The 13,506-nt window shown below is 43.8% G+C and overlaps 1 protein-coding gene across 3 annotated transcripts in view; it reads left to right on the top strand.

The window, feature by feature from the left end:
* LOC140404438 (dnaJ homolog subfamily A member 1-like) overlaps positions 1-10,243 on the top strand; it is a 35,844-nt gene extending 25,601 nt beyond the window's left edge. For 2 of the 3 annotated variants that reach the window (XM_072492975.1, XM_072492978.1), the window contains 5 exons: positions 5,594-5,698; positions 7,295-7,522; positions 7,624-7,854; positions 9,380-9,480; positions 9,565-10,243. In XM_072492975.1, coding sequence (XP_072349076.1) covers positions 5,594-5,698; positions 7,295-7,522; positions 7,624-7,854; positions 9,380-9,480; positions 9,565-9,777 — 878 coding nt within the window. In that variant the 3' untranslated portion in view covers positions 9,778-10,243. Of the gene's footprint in view, positions 1-5,593; positions 5,699-7,294; positions 7,523-7,623; positions 7,855-8,661; positions 9,352-9,379; positions 9,481-9,564 lie in introns of those variants that run through there. The other variant, XM_072492976.1, reaches the window with a different exon arrangement.
* Positions 10,244-13,506: the final 3,263 nt, after the last annotated feature.

Consider the following 13,506-nt stretch of genomic DNA (forward strand, 5'->3'; position numbering starts at 1 on the left):
TCACGTGGAAGATAGTATGGGCGGCACTTCACGGTCAGGTATTCCAGGTCTGGGGAGCAGTAGGTCGCAAGAGTAGCCACATCCAAGCACCAGGAGGAGTTGATGAGGAGGCAAACCCCTCCACCCTTCGTTTTGCTTGATGATGCCGTGCGGTCCGCCCGGTGAATTGAGAAGCCTTCAGGTTGTATGGCACAGTCCCGTGAGGCAGGGGTGAGCCATGTCTCTGTGAAACAGAGTACACAGCAGTCTCTTGCTTCCCTCTGAGAGGTAAGTCTGGCGTTAAGTTCATCCAGCTTGTATTCGATCGCTTGGACATTTGCCAGGAGTATGCTGGGGAGCGGGGTCTTGAAACCACGTTGCTTCAGTCTAACCTGCAGAATGCCGCGTTTCCCTCGCTTCCTCGGTCGGCGGCTGCTGCTGGATGATCCTGGGATCCGATGGCAGATGTCAGCTCTTGTGGAAGGTAGGTGGTTGCGTCTGGCGGGGTCCAGGGCGCTGGCGGGGACCAGTGCGCTGTTTACGTATCTGGGGTCACGTCTGGCAGGGCCCCGGGCACTGATTGAGGTAGAGGGATTGCTAGGGGGGCATGTTTGCGATCTGGATCGGTCCCGGCGTTCTGCGGGCGCAGGAATACCTTGCAGCGCGTTCAGGTCCTCGCGCGGGTTGAGTGGCAACTTTCAAAGATGTATGAACATAGACCCCAAGATCTCTCTGCTCCTCCACATTGCCAAGAACCCTACCCGTTAACCCTGTATTCCGCATTCATATTTGTCCTTCCAAAATGGACAACCTCACACTTTTCAGGGTTAAACTTCATCTGCCACTTCTCAGCCCAGCTCTGCATCCTATCTATATCTCTTTGCAGCCGACAACAGCCCTCCTCACTATCCACAACTCCACCAATCTTCGTATCATCTGCAAATTTACTGACCCACCCATCAACTCCCTGCATAAGCCTACCATGGGGAACCTTATCAAATGCCTTACTAAAATCCATGTACACTACATCCACTGCTTTACCTTCATCCACATGCTTGGTCACCTCCTCAAAGAATTCAATAAGACTTGTAAGGCAAGACCTACCCGTCACAAATCCGTGCTGACTATCCCTAATCAAGCAGTGTCTTTCCAGATGCTCAGAAATCCTATCCCTCAGTACCCTTTCCATTACTTTGCCTACCACCGAAGTAAGACTAACTGGCCTGTAATTCCCAGGGTTATCCCTATTCCCTTTTTTGAACAGGGGCACAACATTCGCCACTCTCCAATCCCCTGGTACCACCCCTGTTGACAGTGAGAACGAAAAGATCATTGCCAACGGCTCTGCAATTTCATCTCTTGCTTCCCATAGAATCCATGGATATATCCCGTCAGGCCCGGGGCTTCCCATAGAATCCATGGATATATCCCGTCAGGCCCGGGGGACTTGTCTATCCTCAAGTTTTTCAAAATGCCCAACATGTCTTCCTTCCTAACAAGTATTTCCTCGAGCTTACCAGTCTGTTTCACACTGTCCTCTCCAACAATATGGCCCCTCTCATTTATAAATACCGAAGAAAAGTACTCGTTCAAGACCTCTCCTATCTCTTCAGACTCAATACACAATCTCCCGCTACTGTCCTTGATCGGACCTACCCTCGCTCTAGTCATTCTCATATTTCTCACATATGTGTAAAAGGCCTTGGGGTTTTCCTTGATCCTACCCGCCAAAGATTTTTCACGCCCTCTCTTAGATCTCCTAATCCCTTTCTTCAGTTCCCTCCTGGCTACCTTGTATCCCTCCAGCGCCCTGTCTGAACCTTGTTTCCTCAGCCTTACATAAGTCTCCTTCTTCCTCTTGACAAGAGAGGTTGAATGTCTTGTTAACCATGGTTCCCTCACTCGACCATCTCTTCCCTGCAAGACAGGGACATACATATCAAGGACACGTAGTACCAGTAAAGGAAGGGCGATATATTTGCATAGGGTGGTGAGTGAGCTGGAGGGGAACCTCCAGGTGGTGGGGTTCCCAGGTACCTGCTGCTCTTGTCCTTCTAGATGGTAGTGGTCATGGGATTGGAAGATGCTGCCGAAGGAATTGTGGCAAGTTCCTGCAGCGCATCTTGCAGATGGTACACACTGCTGTGCTGCTACTGTTCGTCGGTGGTGGAGGAATTGAATATTTGTGGAAAGAGTAACAATCAAGCGGGGCTGCTTTGTCCTGGATGGTGCTGAGCTTCAAGTGTTGTGGAAGCTGCACTCATCCAGGCAAGTAGATTACATTCCTGACTTGTGCCTTGTAGATGGTGGACAGTCTTTGGGGGGTCAGGGGGTGAGTTACTCGCCATAGGATTGCTTAGCTGTTGACCGGCTCTGGTAGCCATAGTATCGATATGGCTTGTCCAGTTCCGTTTCTGATCAATGGTAACCCACAGGATTATGGGGGATTAAGAATGGTAATGTCATTGAATGTCAAGGGGCGATGGCTAGATCCTCTATTGTAGGAGATGGTCATTACCTGGCACCTGTGTGATGCAAATGTAACTTGCCACATGTCAGCCCAAGCCTGGATATTGTCCAGTTCTTGCTGCATTTGGACATGGACTGCTTCATTATCTGAGGAGTTGTGAATGGTGCTGAACATTGTGCAGTCATTTGTGAACATTCCCACTTCTGACCTTTTGATGGAATGGAGGTCTTTGATGAAGCAGCTGAAGATGGTTAGGCCTAGGACATTACCCTGAGGAGCTCCTGCAGTAATGTCCTGGAGCTGAGATGATTGACCTCCAACACCCACAACCATTTTCCTTTGTACTAGTTGTGACTCCAACCAGCGGAAAGTTTTTCCCCTGATTCCCATTGAATTCAGTTTTGCTAGGGCTCCTTGATTCAGTCAAATGCTGCCTTGATGTCAAGGGCAGTCACTCTCACTTCACCTCATTCAGCTTTTTTGTCCCTATTTGAACCAAGGCTGTAATGAGGTCAGGTGCTGAGTGACCCTGGTGGAACCCAAACTGAGTGTCTGAGAGCAGGTTATTGCCGAGTAAGTGCTGTTTGATGTAACTGTTGATGACTCCTTCCATCACTCTGCTAATGATGGAAAGTAGTCCGATAGGGCAATAATTGACTGGGTTGGATTTGTCCTGTTTCTTGTGTACAGGACACACATAGGCAATTTTCCACATTGCTGAGTGTATGCCAGTGTAGCTGTACTGGAACAACTTGGCTAAGGGTGTGGCAAGTTCTGAAGCACAAGTCTCCAGTACTATTGCCGGAATATTGTCAGGGCGCATAACTATTGCAGTATCCGGTGCATTCAGCCATTTCTTGATATCACGTAGAGTGAATCGTATTGGCTGAAGACTAACATCTATAATGCTGGGGACCTCCAGAGGAGACCGAGATGAATCATCCACTCGGCACTTCTGGCTGAAGATTGTTGCAAATGTTGGAGCCTTGTCTTTTGCATAGATGTTCTGGGCTTCTCCATCATTGAGGATGGGGATATTTGTAGAGCCTCCTCCTCCAGGGAATTGTTTAATTGTCCACCACCATTCACGGCTGGATGTGGCAGGACTGCAGAGCTTAGATCTGATGTGTTGTGGAATCGTGTAGCTCTGTCTATTGCTTGCTACTTATGCAGTTTGGCACAATAGCAGTCCTGTGTTGTAGCTTCACCAGGTTGACACCTCATTTTTAGGTATGCCTGGTGTTGCTCCTGGCATGCTCTCCTGCACTCTTCTTTGAACCAAGGTTGATCCCCTGGCTTGGTGGTAATGGTAGAGTGGGGGATATGCCGACCCATGAGGTTGAAGATTGTGGTTGAGTACAATCCGCTGCTGCTGATGGCCCACCGCACCTCATGGATACTCAGTCTTGAGTTGCTAGATCTATTTGAAGTCTATCCCATTTAGCACGATGGTAGTGCCACACAACATGATGGAGAGGTATCCCCAATGTGAAGACTGGTCTTTGACTCCTGAAGAACTGTGCGGTGGTCACTTCTACCCATACTGTCATGGGCAGATGCATCTGCAGCAGGCACATTGGTGTTGGGTGGGGTCAAGTCTGTTTCTCCCTCTTGGTTCCCTCACCACCTGCTGCAGTCCCAGTCGAGCAGCTATGTCCTTCAGGACCTGGGCAGCTTGATTTGTGGTGGTACTACCAAGCCACTCCTGGTGATGGACATTGACGTCGCCCACCCAGAGTATATTAAATTCTCAACTTATCTTCAAATTTGCGAATGCAGTTGAAACTGTGATTGTGATAGAGACCAGAAAGGTGCCATGGACAGTCAGCCACAAAGCAATATGTAGGTTTAATAATCAGGATCCTCTGCTCATCCAGTTTCCATTCTAGTTTAGTGAAACTCAAGTTACTTTCCCATCGAATCTAAGGAGGGTTAGTTAAAATTAAGCAAATCTAAAGTGCATCATTTCTTTGCTTATTTATCAATTTAAAAGAATAAATCTTTTTAGCAGTTTATAACCAAAGGTATGCTTTAGAAAAGTGGTTATTCTATAATGTCCCAGTCAGTCAAAATAGAATAACAAAGGTTTCTATTTGATAATTGGGTTCATTATGAATGTCCAGGATAGTGACTAGGTCATGGGGTGAGAGATATTGAGCCAGAGAAGAATAATCTAGAGTAAAACACAAAGGTATTTTCCATAATTTTCAACACTAAAATAACCTGTCCAGTTTCTCTTCCACCTTTGTTAAGATATGTGCTTTGTTGTAATAATGCTGTTACATGGAAGAGATTTGACGTTTTGGATCACAACACTTTGAAAGAATCTTGAGTTAAAGCCCCACTGACCTAACTCTTGGAATGTGTACCTTTTGTGTCCTCTGCATGCACAAGTTGTACACAATGACACGAGTGAAAAGAATGATCAACTGCACGCATTGAGTGCTTGTTAGTTAATTAACTGTTGGAGGCTCTTCGATTTTTGGCCACAGGCATTTTGCTTTCTAAGTTGTTTGTCAAACCAGTCTTTCTTAGTGACTCCTATAACAGTATGTTTAAGAATTTTCATTGAGTGTTAGCATTGTCTATTGGCATGATAGTCCAATGCACAACTGGAGATAATCTTGTGATTGACAGAATGGTGAATAATCCATCCAGCAAGAGGAGCTAATGGCTGCTCTGGTGATTGAGACATTGCAGAAATATTAATGTGGGATCATGCTGTCCAGCAAAAAGGTTTAAGCATCTTTTGTCTAATATATGCCTTGGTTTTTGGAAATTTAAATCTTTTAATGGTACATTGGCTTAAAAGCTTGCTCCATTTCCAAAGATTGTGTTTAACTTTATTCAATTGATAAAGATATCATGATGGCTTTATCGTGTTTTGACAGAACCAAGGCAATCAATTTAAATACAAATAGGATTCTTTCAAGTTGTGCTTGATAGAAAGCTTGAACTCTGTATAGACAACATTCTAGTTGTATGGCCTATAAATAATTTAACTCGGTGTTAAATTAATCTCATAGTTAAATTTGATGCTTTTAAGAATTTCAGTTGTAGGGTAATGTTTAGATGTATAAACCACAATCAGTGTTTGGATTGATGTTTTCACCTGTCATGACTGTATTGCCTATTTGTGTCTAGGTAAGGATGTTGTTCACCAGTTGGCAGTTTCACTTGAAGATCTTTACAATGGAGCAACAAGGAAGTTGGCATTGAAGAAAAATGTAATTTGTGACAAATGTGATGGTGAGTATGTAAATTTCATTCAAAACTTTAAATAGGAGGAAGTTTGGCTGAAGCTCTAACTTGAAATAGCACCTAACTGATAGGCGAGAGGATGATGGGATGGTCTTCATCTAACCAAAAGGATTTCAACAAATACAATGGGTGGGAGGATAGCTGCAGAACCTTTTTGCAGCACCTATGAAAGACGCAAGCTAAATATAGTGAAGGACAGTGATCAAACCTGCAAACTTTGGGGCAGCACGGTAGTTGCTTCACAGCTCCCAGGTCCCAGGTCCGATTCCCAGCTTGGGTCACTATCTGTGTGGAGTTTGCACTTTCTTCCCATGTATGTGGGGTTTCCTCCGGGTGCTCCGGTTTTCTCCCACAGTCCAAAGATGTGCAGGTTAGGTGGTTGGCCAAACTAAATTGCCCTTCGTGTCCAAAAAGGTGAGGTGGGGTTACTGGGGTACGAGGATAGGGTGGAGGGCTTAAGTAGGGTGCTCTTTCCAAGAGCCGGTGCAAACTCATGGGCCGAATGGCCTCCTTCTGCACTGTAAATTCTATGATTCTCGGGTGTGCTGAAGACGAAGTTATGGAGAAACATAACCATTGCAGATAGGATTCGATTCCCGGCTTGGGTCACTGTCTGTGTGGAGTCTGCACATTCTCCTCGTGTCTGCATGGGTTTTCTCCGGCTGCTCCGGTTTCCTCCCACAAGTCCCAAAAGACGTGCTAGTTAGGTGAATTGGATATTCTGAATTGTCCCTCTGTGTACTCGAAGACGCCGGAATGTGGTGACCAGGGGCTTTTCACAGTAACTTCATTGCAGCTTTAATGTAAGCCTACTTGTGACACTAATAAAGATTATTATTATTAGGAGAAAAATTAGATTGTGGCGAAGGGGAAAGAATAAGAGAAAAATAGGTGGGGAAAGGATGTTGGAGTATGAATAAGTTCCGCTGGTTGTTTATATGTTGATGCACAGAGCATTAATAATAGTCCAGGAACTGGACACTAATTCAAAAGGTAGTTAGCAAATGGTCTAACATTACTTTAGCAATATATTATAATCACCAAGGAGTTTAATAATAATAATTAGTGTCACAAGTAGGCTTACATTAACACTGCAATGAGGTTTCTGGGAAAACCCCATAGTCGCCACACTCCGGCGCCTGTTCGGGTATACTGAGGGAGAATTCAGAATGTCCAATTCACCTAACAAGCACAACTTTCGGGACTTGTGGGAGGAAATCGGAGCACCCGGAGGAAACCCACGCAGACAGCGGGAGAGCATGCAATCTCGGCACAGTGACCTAAGCCAAGAATTGAACCGGGTCTCTGGCGCTGTGAAACAACAGTGCCAACCACTGTGCTAACGTGCCACTCACTAGGGGCGAAGATAATAGGATGTATTGGAAGACATGATGAAAGAGAGCTACTGATGAATCTTCATTGAAGAGCTAGAGTAACGGGAATGCTTTTCTACAATGTATATATTTAAAACTTTATTCCCAGTATACAATGTTTAATTATATAGTGTTCTGTATGAACAATAAATGGAGGAAAAAAGGTTTAATTCCATTTTTCTCATCTGGTCTTTTTTTTTTTTTAAATCAGGTTTTGGAGGTAAGAAAGGGGCTGTGGAAAAATGCCCAAATTGCAAAGGCAGAGGGATTGAAATCCATGTACAACAAATTGGACCCGGAATGGTACAACAGATTCAGACAATGTGCTCAGAATGTCACGGCCAGGGTGAACAGATTAATCCGAAAGACCGATGCAAGAACTGTAATGGACGCAAAATTGTAAAAGAGAGAAAAATACTAGAAGTTTATGTCGACAAAGGTGAAGTATGACGAGAAAGGGTGTTGATGTTGAGATTTCATAGAGCTATTCCAGATAATTTTATTAATGACTCGTGGAATTAATTACTGTGTTTACTTCAGGTATGCAAGATGGGCAGAAGATAACTTTCCATGGAGAGGGTGATCAGGAGCCTGGGTTAGAACCTGGTGACGTTATCATTGTACTGGATCAAAAGGATCACGACCTGTTCCGAAGGCATGGAAATGACCTGGTGATGAAAATGGAAATCCTGCTTGTGGAAGCTTTATGTGGTTTCAAAAGAACAATACAAACACTTGACAAAAGAACACTGCTGATTACTTCAAATCCAGGTTAATATCAAAGAAAATAATACCTTTATAGTGATCTAAACGTTCTAAAGCAATGATGTTTAGAATGGGGCTAAATCGTTGGCTTTTAAAGCAGACCAAGGCAGGCCAGCAGCACGGTTCAATTCCCGTACCAGCCTTCCTGAGCAGGTGCCGGATAGGGCTTTTCACAGTAACTTCATTTGAAGCCTACTTGTGACAATAAGCGATTTTCATTTCATTATATTACTGAAGGAAGCTCCATAACCTTTTTCAGATTTACTTTGGCACAATTATATTATTTTCGACTATCTACCTGGTTGCGATAACACCTCCAATTCATTTTAGAATAATCCAGTGCAGAAATTTAAAATGTTCTTGAGTTTTAACTATTTTCTGTATGGGCAGCACGGTGGCGCAGTGGTTAGCATTGCTGCCTCACGGCGCTGAGGTCCCAGCTTCGATCCCAGCTCTGGTTCATTGTCTGTGTGGAGTTTGCACATTCTCCCTGTGTTTGCGTGGGTTTCGTCCCCACAACCCAAAGATGTGCAGGATAGGTGGATTGGCCACTCTAAATTGCCCCTTTGAAAAAAATGAATTGGGCACTCTTAAATCTATGAAAAAAATCTTCTATACAAAACATTTCATTTCCACTGGTGCAAGACACCACAGGCACTTACCAGATCTTTGATAATTTTGCAAGATTTTATTAGATTCCCTACAGACAGATCCTCTTATGTAAACAATCAGATCTATTGCTAGTCCAGGATTAAAAGAGCTTTGACAAAGAGTCATCGGACTTGAAACATTAGCTCTTTTCTCTCCCTACAGATGCTGCCAGACGTGCTGAGATATTCCAGCATTTTCTCTTTCGCATTAAAAGAGCCAAGGTTGATGGGTGGTGTTCAAGATAGATCCAATCTTGGTCTAATAGAATGGCAGAACAGGCACAAGGAACCTTTCCTATTTCCTTTGTTCCGAAATTCTGATGGTGTGACCCAGAGCTTGAACAAATTTTACTCTCTCTAAACGATGCGCTCTGAAATCTTCATCCAGCTGGTGGTTCTAATATCCCAAAATTCACCACCTTTTTGAAACTTGAGACGATGTGAATATGTCTGGTGTTCTGCCAGTCTTTGCATGGTTACCTCATCCTTTGGCTTTCATTATTACTAATGACCTTGACAAAGACTTTTAAACTAAATTTATCTCCATCTTTAGTAGCTTTTATATACATTAGGACCAGCTTTGTTTTAATTCGCCCCTGCTGAATTAATGTTCATTTTTAATTTCAAATATATTGTCCTCATTCAAGAAACCTCAGCTTTCAATATTTTTCTTCTGTAATAGAATTTACTGCTATTGAATGTGCCTCATTGCTAGTCTGTTCTATTTTTGCTTTTGTTCAATCTGGACAAGGGCCCTTTTTAATTCTGATTTCTATGTTTTTCCCAATTTAGTGCCCTTCTATTACTTTTAAAGATCAGTAAAATATATTGTGCAAAATAGTTTGATGTTTATTTTGATTTCAAATTTTTACGTTTTTTAGGTGACGTTATAAAACTCGGCAGCCTTAAATGCGTTCTTAATGAAGGTATGCCTATTTATAGAGATCCATTTGAGAAAGGACTGCTGATTATTCAATTCTCAGTAAGTATTATCACAGAATGTAATGGTTTCTGGAGACACGCGTTACAAATCTGGGTAGTTACATTATTCTTGCATCATCTGTAGGTGAAGTTTCCACCATATGGTTGGTTTCAGCCAGAAAACTTGGCTGGGTTAGAGGATCTGCTTCCACCACGTCAAGAGGTAATGATGACTGACGACATGGAATCAGTGGAGTTAACAGAATGTCTCTCAGAAGAGCAACACAGAGGTTATACTGGGGAAGCATACGAGGAAGATCAAAAGCCAAGAGGAGGTGTTCAATGTCAGACATCCTAAACAATGGGTGGCTAGTGTTAGAAAAATAGATTTTGTAATGCTTCAACATTATTTTAATATTAAAAAGCATTGCATTGGTTATCCTCAAAACAAACTATAATTTTCCTTTGCTTTGGTGGACAATACGGAGGGTTTTTTTGTTCCCAAGAATTTATCCTGTATTTATGTGCTGAAGCACTGTGTACTTTGTCTTCCTTGTCATCTTCCCAGTGTTTGATGTATTTCTGTCCACAATAACACACCAATATCTAAATTGAAGAAAATGGCCATCAGCACATGGCCGTTCTGTCAATGTCTAAATGCACTTCTGGTATTGCTTATGTTTTATTTTTCTATCTTCCAATATTAAAACTGGACAATGAAAACAGATCACTCATTACTGTATATGTGGGTCAGCCTATTTAAAATAATTCACTCATCCAAAAAAAACTACATTCTGTAGATGAATAAAAGTGGAATTACAGCATCTTTTGAAAATTGTGCCACTTATTCACCATTTTAACAGTCATCTTCACAGAAAACAGACATGCTAAAAGTAGCAGGGGAAGTGAGTGAAAGCATAGCTGAAGAGGGGGAAATGTTCCCCAAGGCAAAGAGGTTTTGGCAACTGTTTGCAATATGTGGACCCAAGGCTCCTGAAAACCCTACTGAGGTATTGGAGAAGAACGGAAATGCCAAGGATCGGATATATTCAATTTTTACATGTGAGCCAGTCAGTTCCTGTGTTTTATAGCACAAGAAAATAGTTAAGGGTAGTGTTGTTAATGGAAGAATTTTGGGGGCAGTTTCTACGGGTATGTTTTTAAATCCTCTTTCCAAATGAAGGAAGCTTGTGCTAATTCAGATTTTTAATACAAAATTCCCCTCAAAGAAAAGAGCATTTTGTGACAGCAGCACATTGATACTAGATTTTTGTTTTGTAAAAGCAGAGAAAGCCTTCAAAGTAATGGCACTACAATCTTGACCAACATTTGTCGACTGTAACCATTGTTTATCAATGTTAATAAGTGTTATAGGAGATAGGTGGAAGTTCACTGACCACTCAATCAGGATCAAGTAGAGTCTGATTACTGTGAAAACTATGTCTCAAGAATACTATATAAATGCAGGTTATTGTTATCGTAAAACGTCCTACGGTGTTTCACACAACCATGATGTGTCAAGAAGCCAAAGGAAGAGACGTTACCAAAGTGATAGGTTTTAAGGAGCTTCTTCGAGAGGTGAAAAGTTGTGGTTTGAAGTCCAGTCTTAAACTCCAGTACGATACTGAGGGGGGTGCTGTTCTGTTGGAGATGCCTTCTTTCTGGCATGATAAGGTGAAGCCGTTTCCTATCGCAGGTGGGTGTAAAAGAGCAGCGAGTTCTCCCAATGTCCTGGCCAATATTTAGCCCTCAATCACCATCGTAAAAGCAAATAATTTGATTATTCCCACAGTGTTGACCCAGAAACCAATGACAGTCATTGAGCACACAGGTAATAGGTGAACAGGACTTGGTACAGATATGGGTAGATGAGGTCAAGCGGCTGGAGGATGGCTCACTAGCCCTCCCCCTGGAACACTGCCAAGGGGGGCCATGCCCATGAAGGGTGGGGGTGTGCAGGGCAGATAAGTATGGGCCTGGATGGGGTACTGGAAGGGGAGGGTATATAGCAAGGTATTTGCATAGGGGGGGTGGTGACATTACCCATGGGGTGTGCTCAGTTGGGGGGTGTGGGATAGTGTCCATGTGTATGGGGGGTAACATTTTCCATGGGTAGAGTGGGGGACCCACAAGCTCACTTAGAGATCAGGACACCGTTTCAAAATGGCAGCCCGATCGGAGTTCAACTCCCCAGTGCTAAACAAATTCTAAGTATGGGCTAAACCGATGAGAAACTCCCCAGGGCCCCCCAAAAATAACTCTCGTTAAATAGCTGTGGGGAACTTCCTGAAAAACCTGCCACAAATGAACTTGGAACTTTTTTTGGAGAATCGCGCCCCAAGTCTCACACACACGGAGGCCATTCCAGCCATCGAGTCTGCACCGACCCTCTGAAAGCAGCCCTAACCAGGCTCCCGCCCTATCCTTGTAACCCCACCTACCCCGCACAACCGGGGCAATTTGTCATAGCCAATCCACCTAACCTGCACATCTTTGGACGGTGGGAGGAAACCGGAGCACCCAGAGGAAACCCACGCAGACGGGGAGAACGTTCAAATTCTACACAGTCACCCAAGGCTGGAACTGAACCCGGGATCCTGGTTCTATGAGGCAGCAGTGCTAACCATTGTGCCGACCCACATGGTATGAAAATATATTGCTGCTCTTTTATTGATTCTGGATCAAAATCATGGAACTCAATTAATACTGGGGGTGGTGCATCTTCACCACCAACTGCAGCAGTTCAGCCAGCAACTAGGGATTGGGATTTTTTTTTTTTAAATTCCAATTAAGGGGCAATTTAGTATAGCCAATTCACCTACCCTGCACACCCCTTTGGGTTGAGGGGATGAGACCCACACTGAAACAAGGAGAATGTGCAAACTCCACATGGACAGTGACCCGGGGTCAGGATTGAACCCGGGTCCTCGGCAAGGTGAGGCATCAGTGCTAACCACTGCAGCACCGTGCTGCCCTGGGAATAATTCTTGCCCTGCCAGCGATGCCCATATCCCATGAATGAATTTAAAAAGAACCTGTAAGATACAGGTCAAATTACAAAGTTTAAGAAAATGGCAAACATGTTAAAATAATAGTTTGTACTGTTTTCAATGCAAGGAAATAGAAACGCGAGTCAAAAGAGGAGCTTAGTTAACTTAACGTAATTCTTACACATGGAGAAAATAATGGCCGTCAAAATAGACAAAGCTGCAGGACCTTATGGCCACCACCATAGTGGTGAAAGTACAAGAGAGGAAGCAAAAATGACACCTGTTAGTTCAGTGCGGAAGTTAATGGAATTATCAGGGAGAGAGAGAATTTGGGCAGTTGATTGAAGGGTGTCCATATGAATTTGTGAAAGATATGACAGGTTTGACTAATCTAGTTGATATTTTTAATGCAACTAACCTTTTAGAAAAGGGGAAAATTTACATGGGGGTGAATAAAGCTCCATGTAAGAGGTTATTAATGAAAGTGTGTGGAATTGTAGGTAACCACGTGACATGGGTTGCTAATTGGCTAGCAGGACTTACCGCTGGCAGGATTCTCCGTTGCGCCAGCATTGTGGGTTGGCCACAATACGGAATCCCATTGGCAGGTGGCGGGAACGGAGAATCCCACTGCTGGCGAGGGCCCAGGAAAACACAGCTGGCGGACCGGAGAATCCCACCCAAGGTTTTCTGCCTGATTGGCGGAGGAGGATGAGAGGCGACTTAATAGAGGTTTATAAGGTGGTGAGGGAGATAGATAGAGTGGACGTTCAGAGACTATTTCCTCGGGTGGATGTAGCTGTTACGAGGGGGCATAACTATAAGATTCAGGGTGGGAGATATAGGAGGGATGTGCGAGGTAGGTTCTTTACTCAGAGTGGTTAGGGTGTGGAATGGACTGCCTGCTGAGATAGTGGAGTCGGATACTTTAGGAACTTTCAAGCGGTTATTGGATAGGCACATGGAGCACACCAGAATGACGGAGTGGGATAGCTTGATCTTGGTTTCGGACAATGCTCGGCACAACATCGAGGGCCGAAGGGCCTGTTCTGTGCTATGTTCTATGTGGCAAGTGGTGTTCCCCAGTGGTCTGTATG

This window comes from Scyliorhinus torazame, chromosome 30 (assembly GCF_047496885.1).
Source record: "Scyliorhinus torazame isolate Kashiwa2021f chromosome 30, sScyTor2.1, whole genome shotgun sequence".
NCBI lineage: Eukaryota > Metazoa > Chordata > Chondrichthyes > Carcharhiniformes > Scyliorhinidae > Scyliorhinus > Scyliorhinus torazame.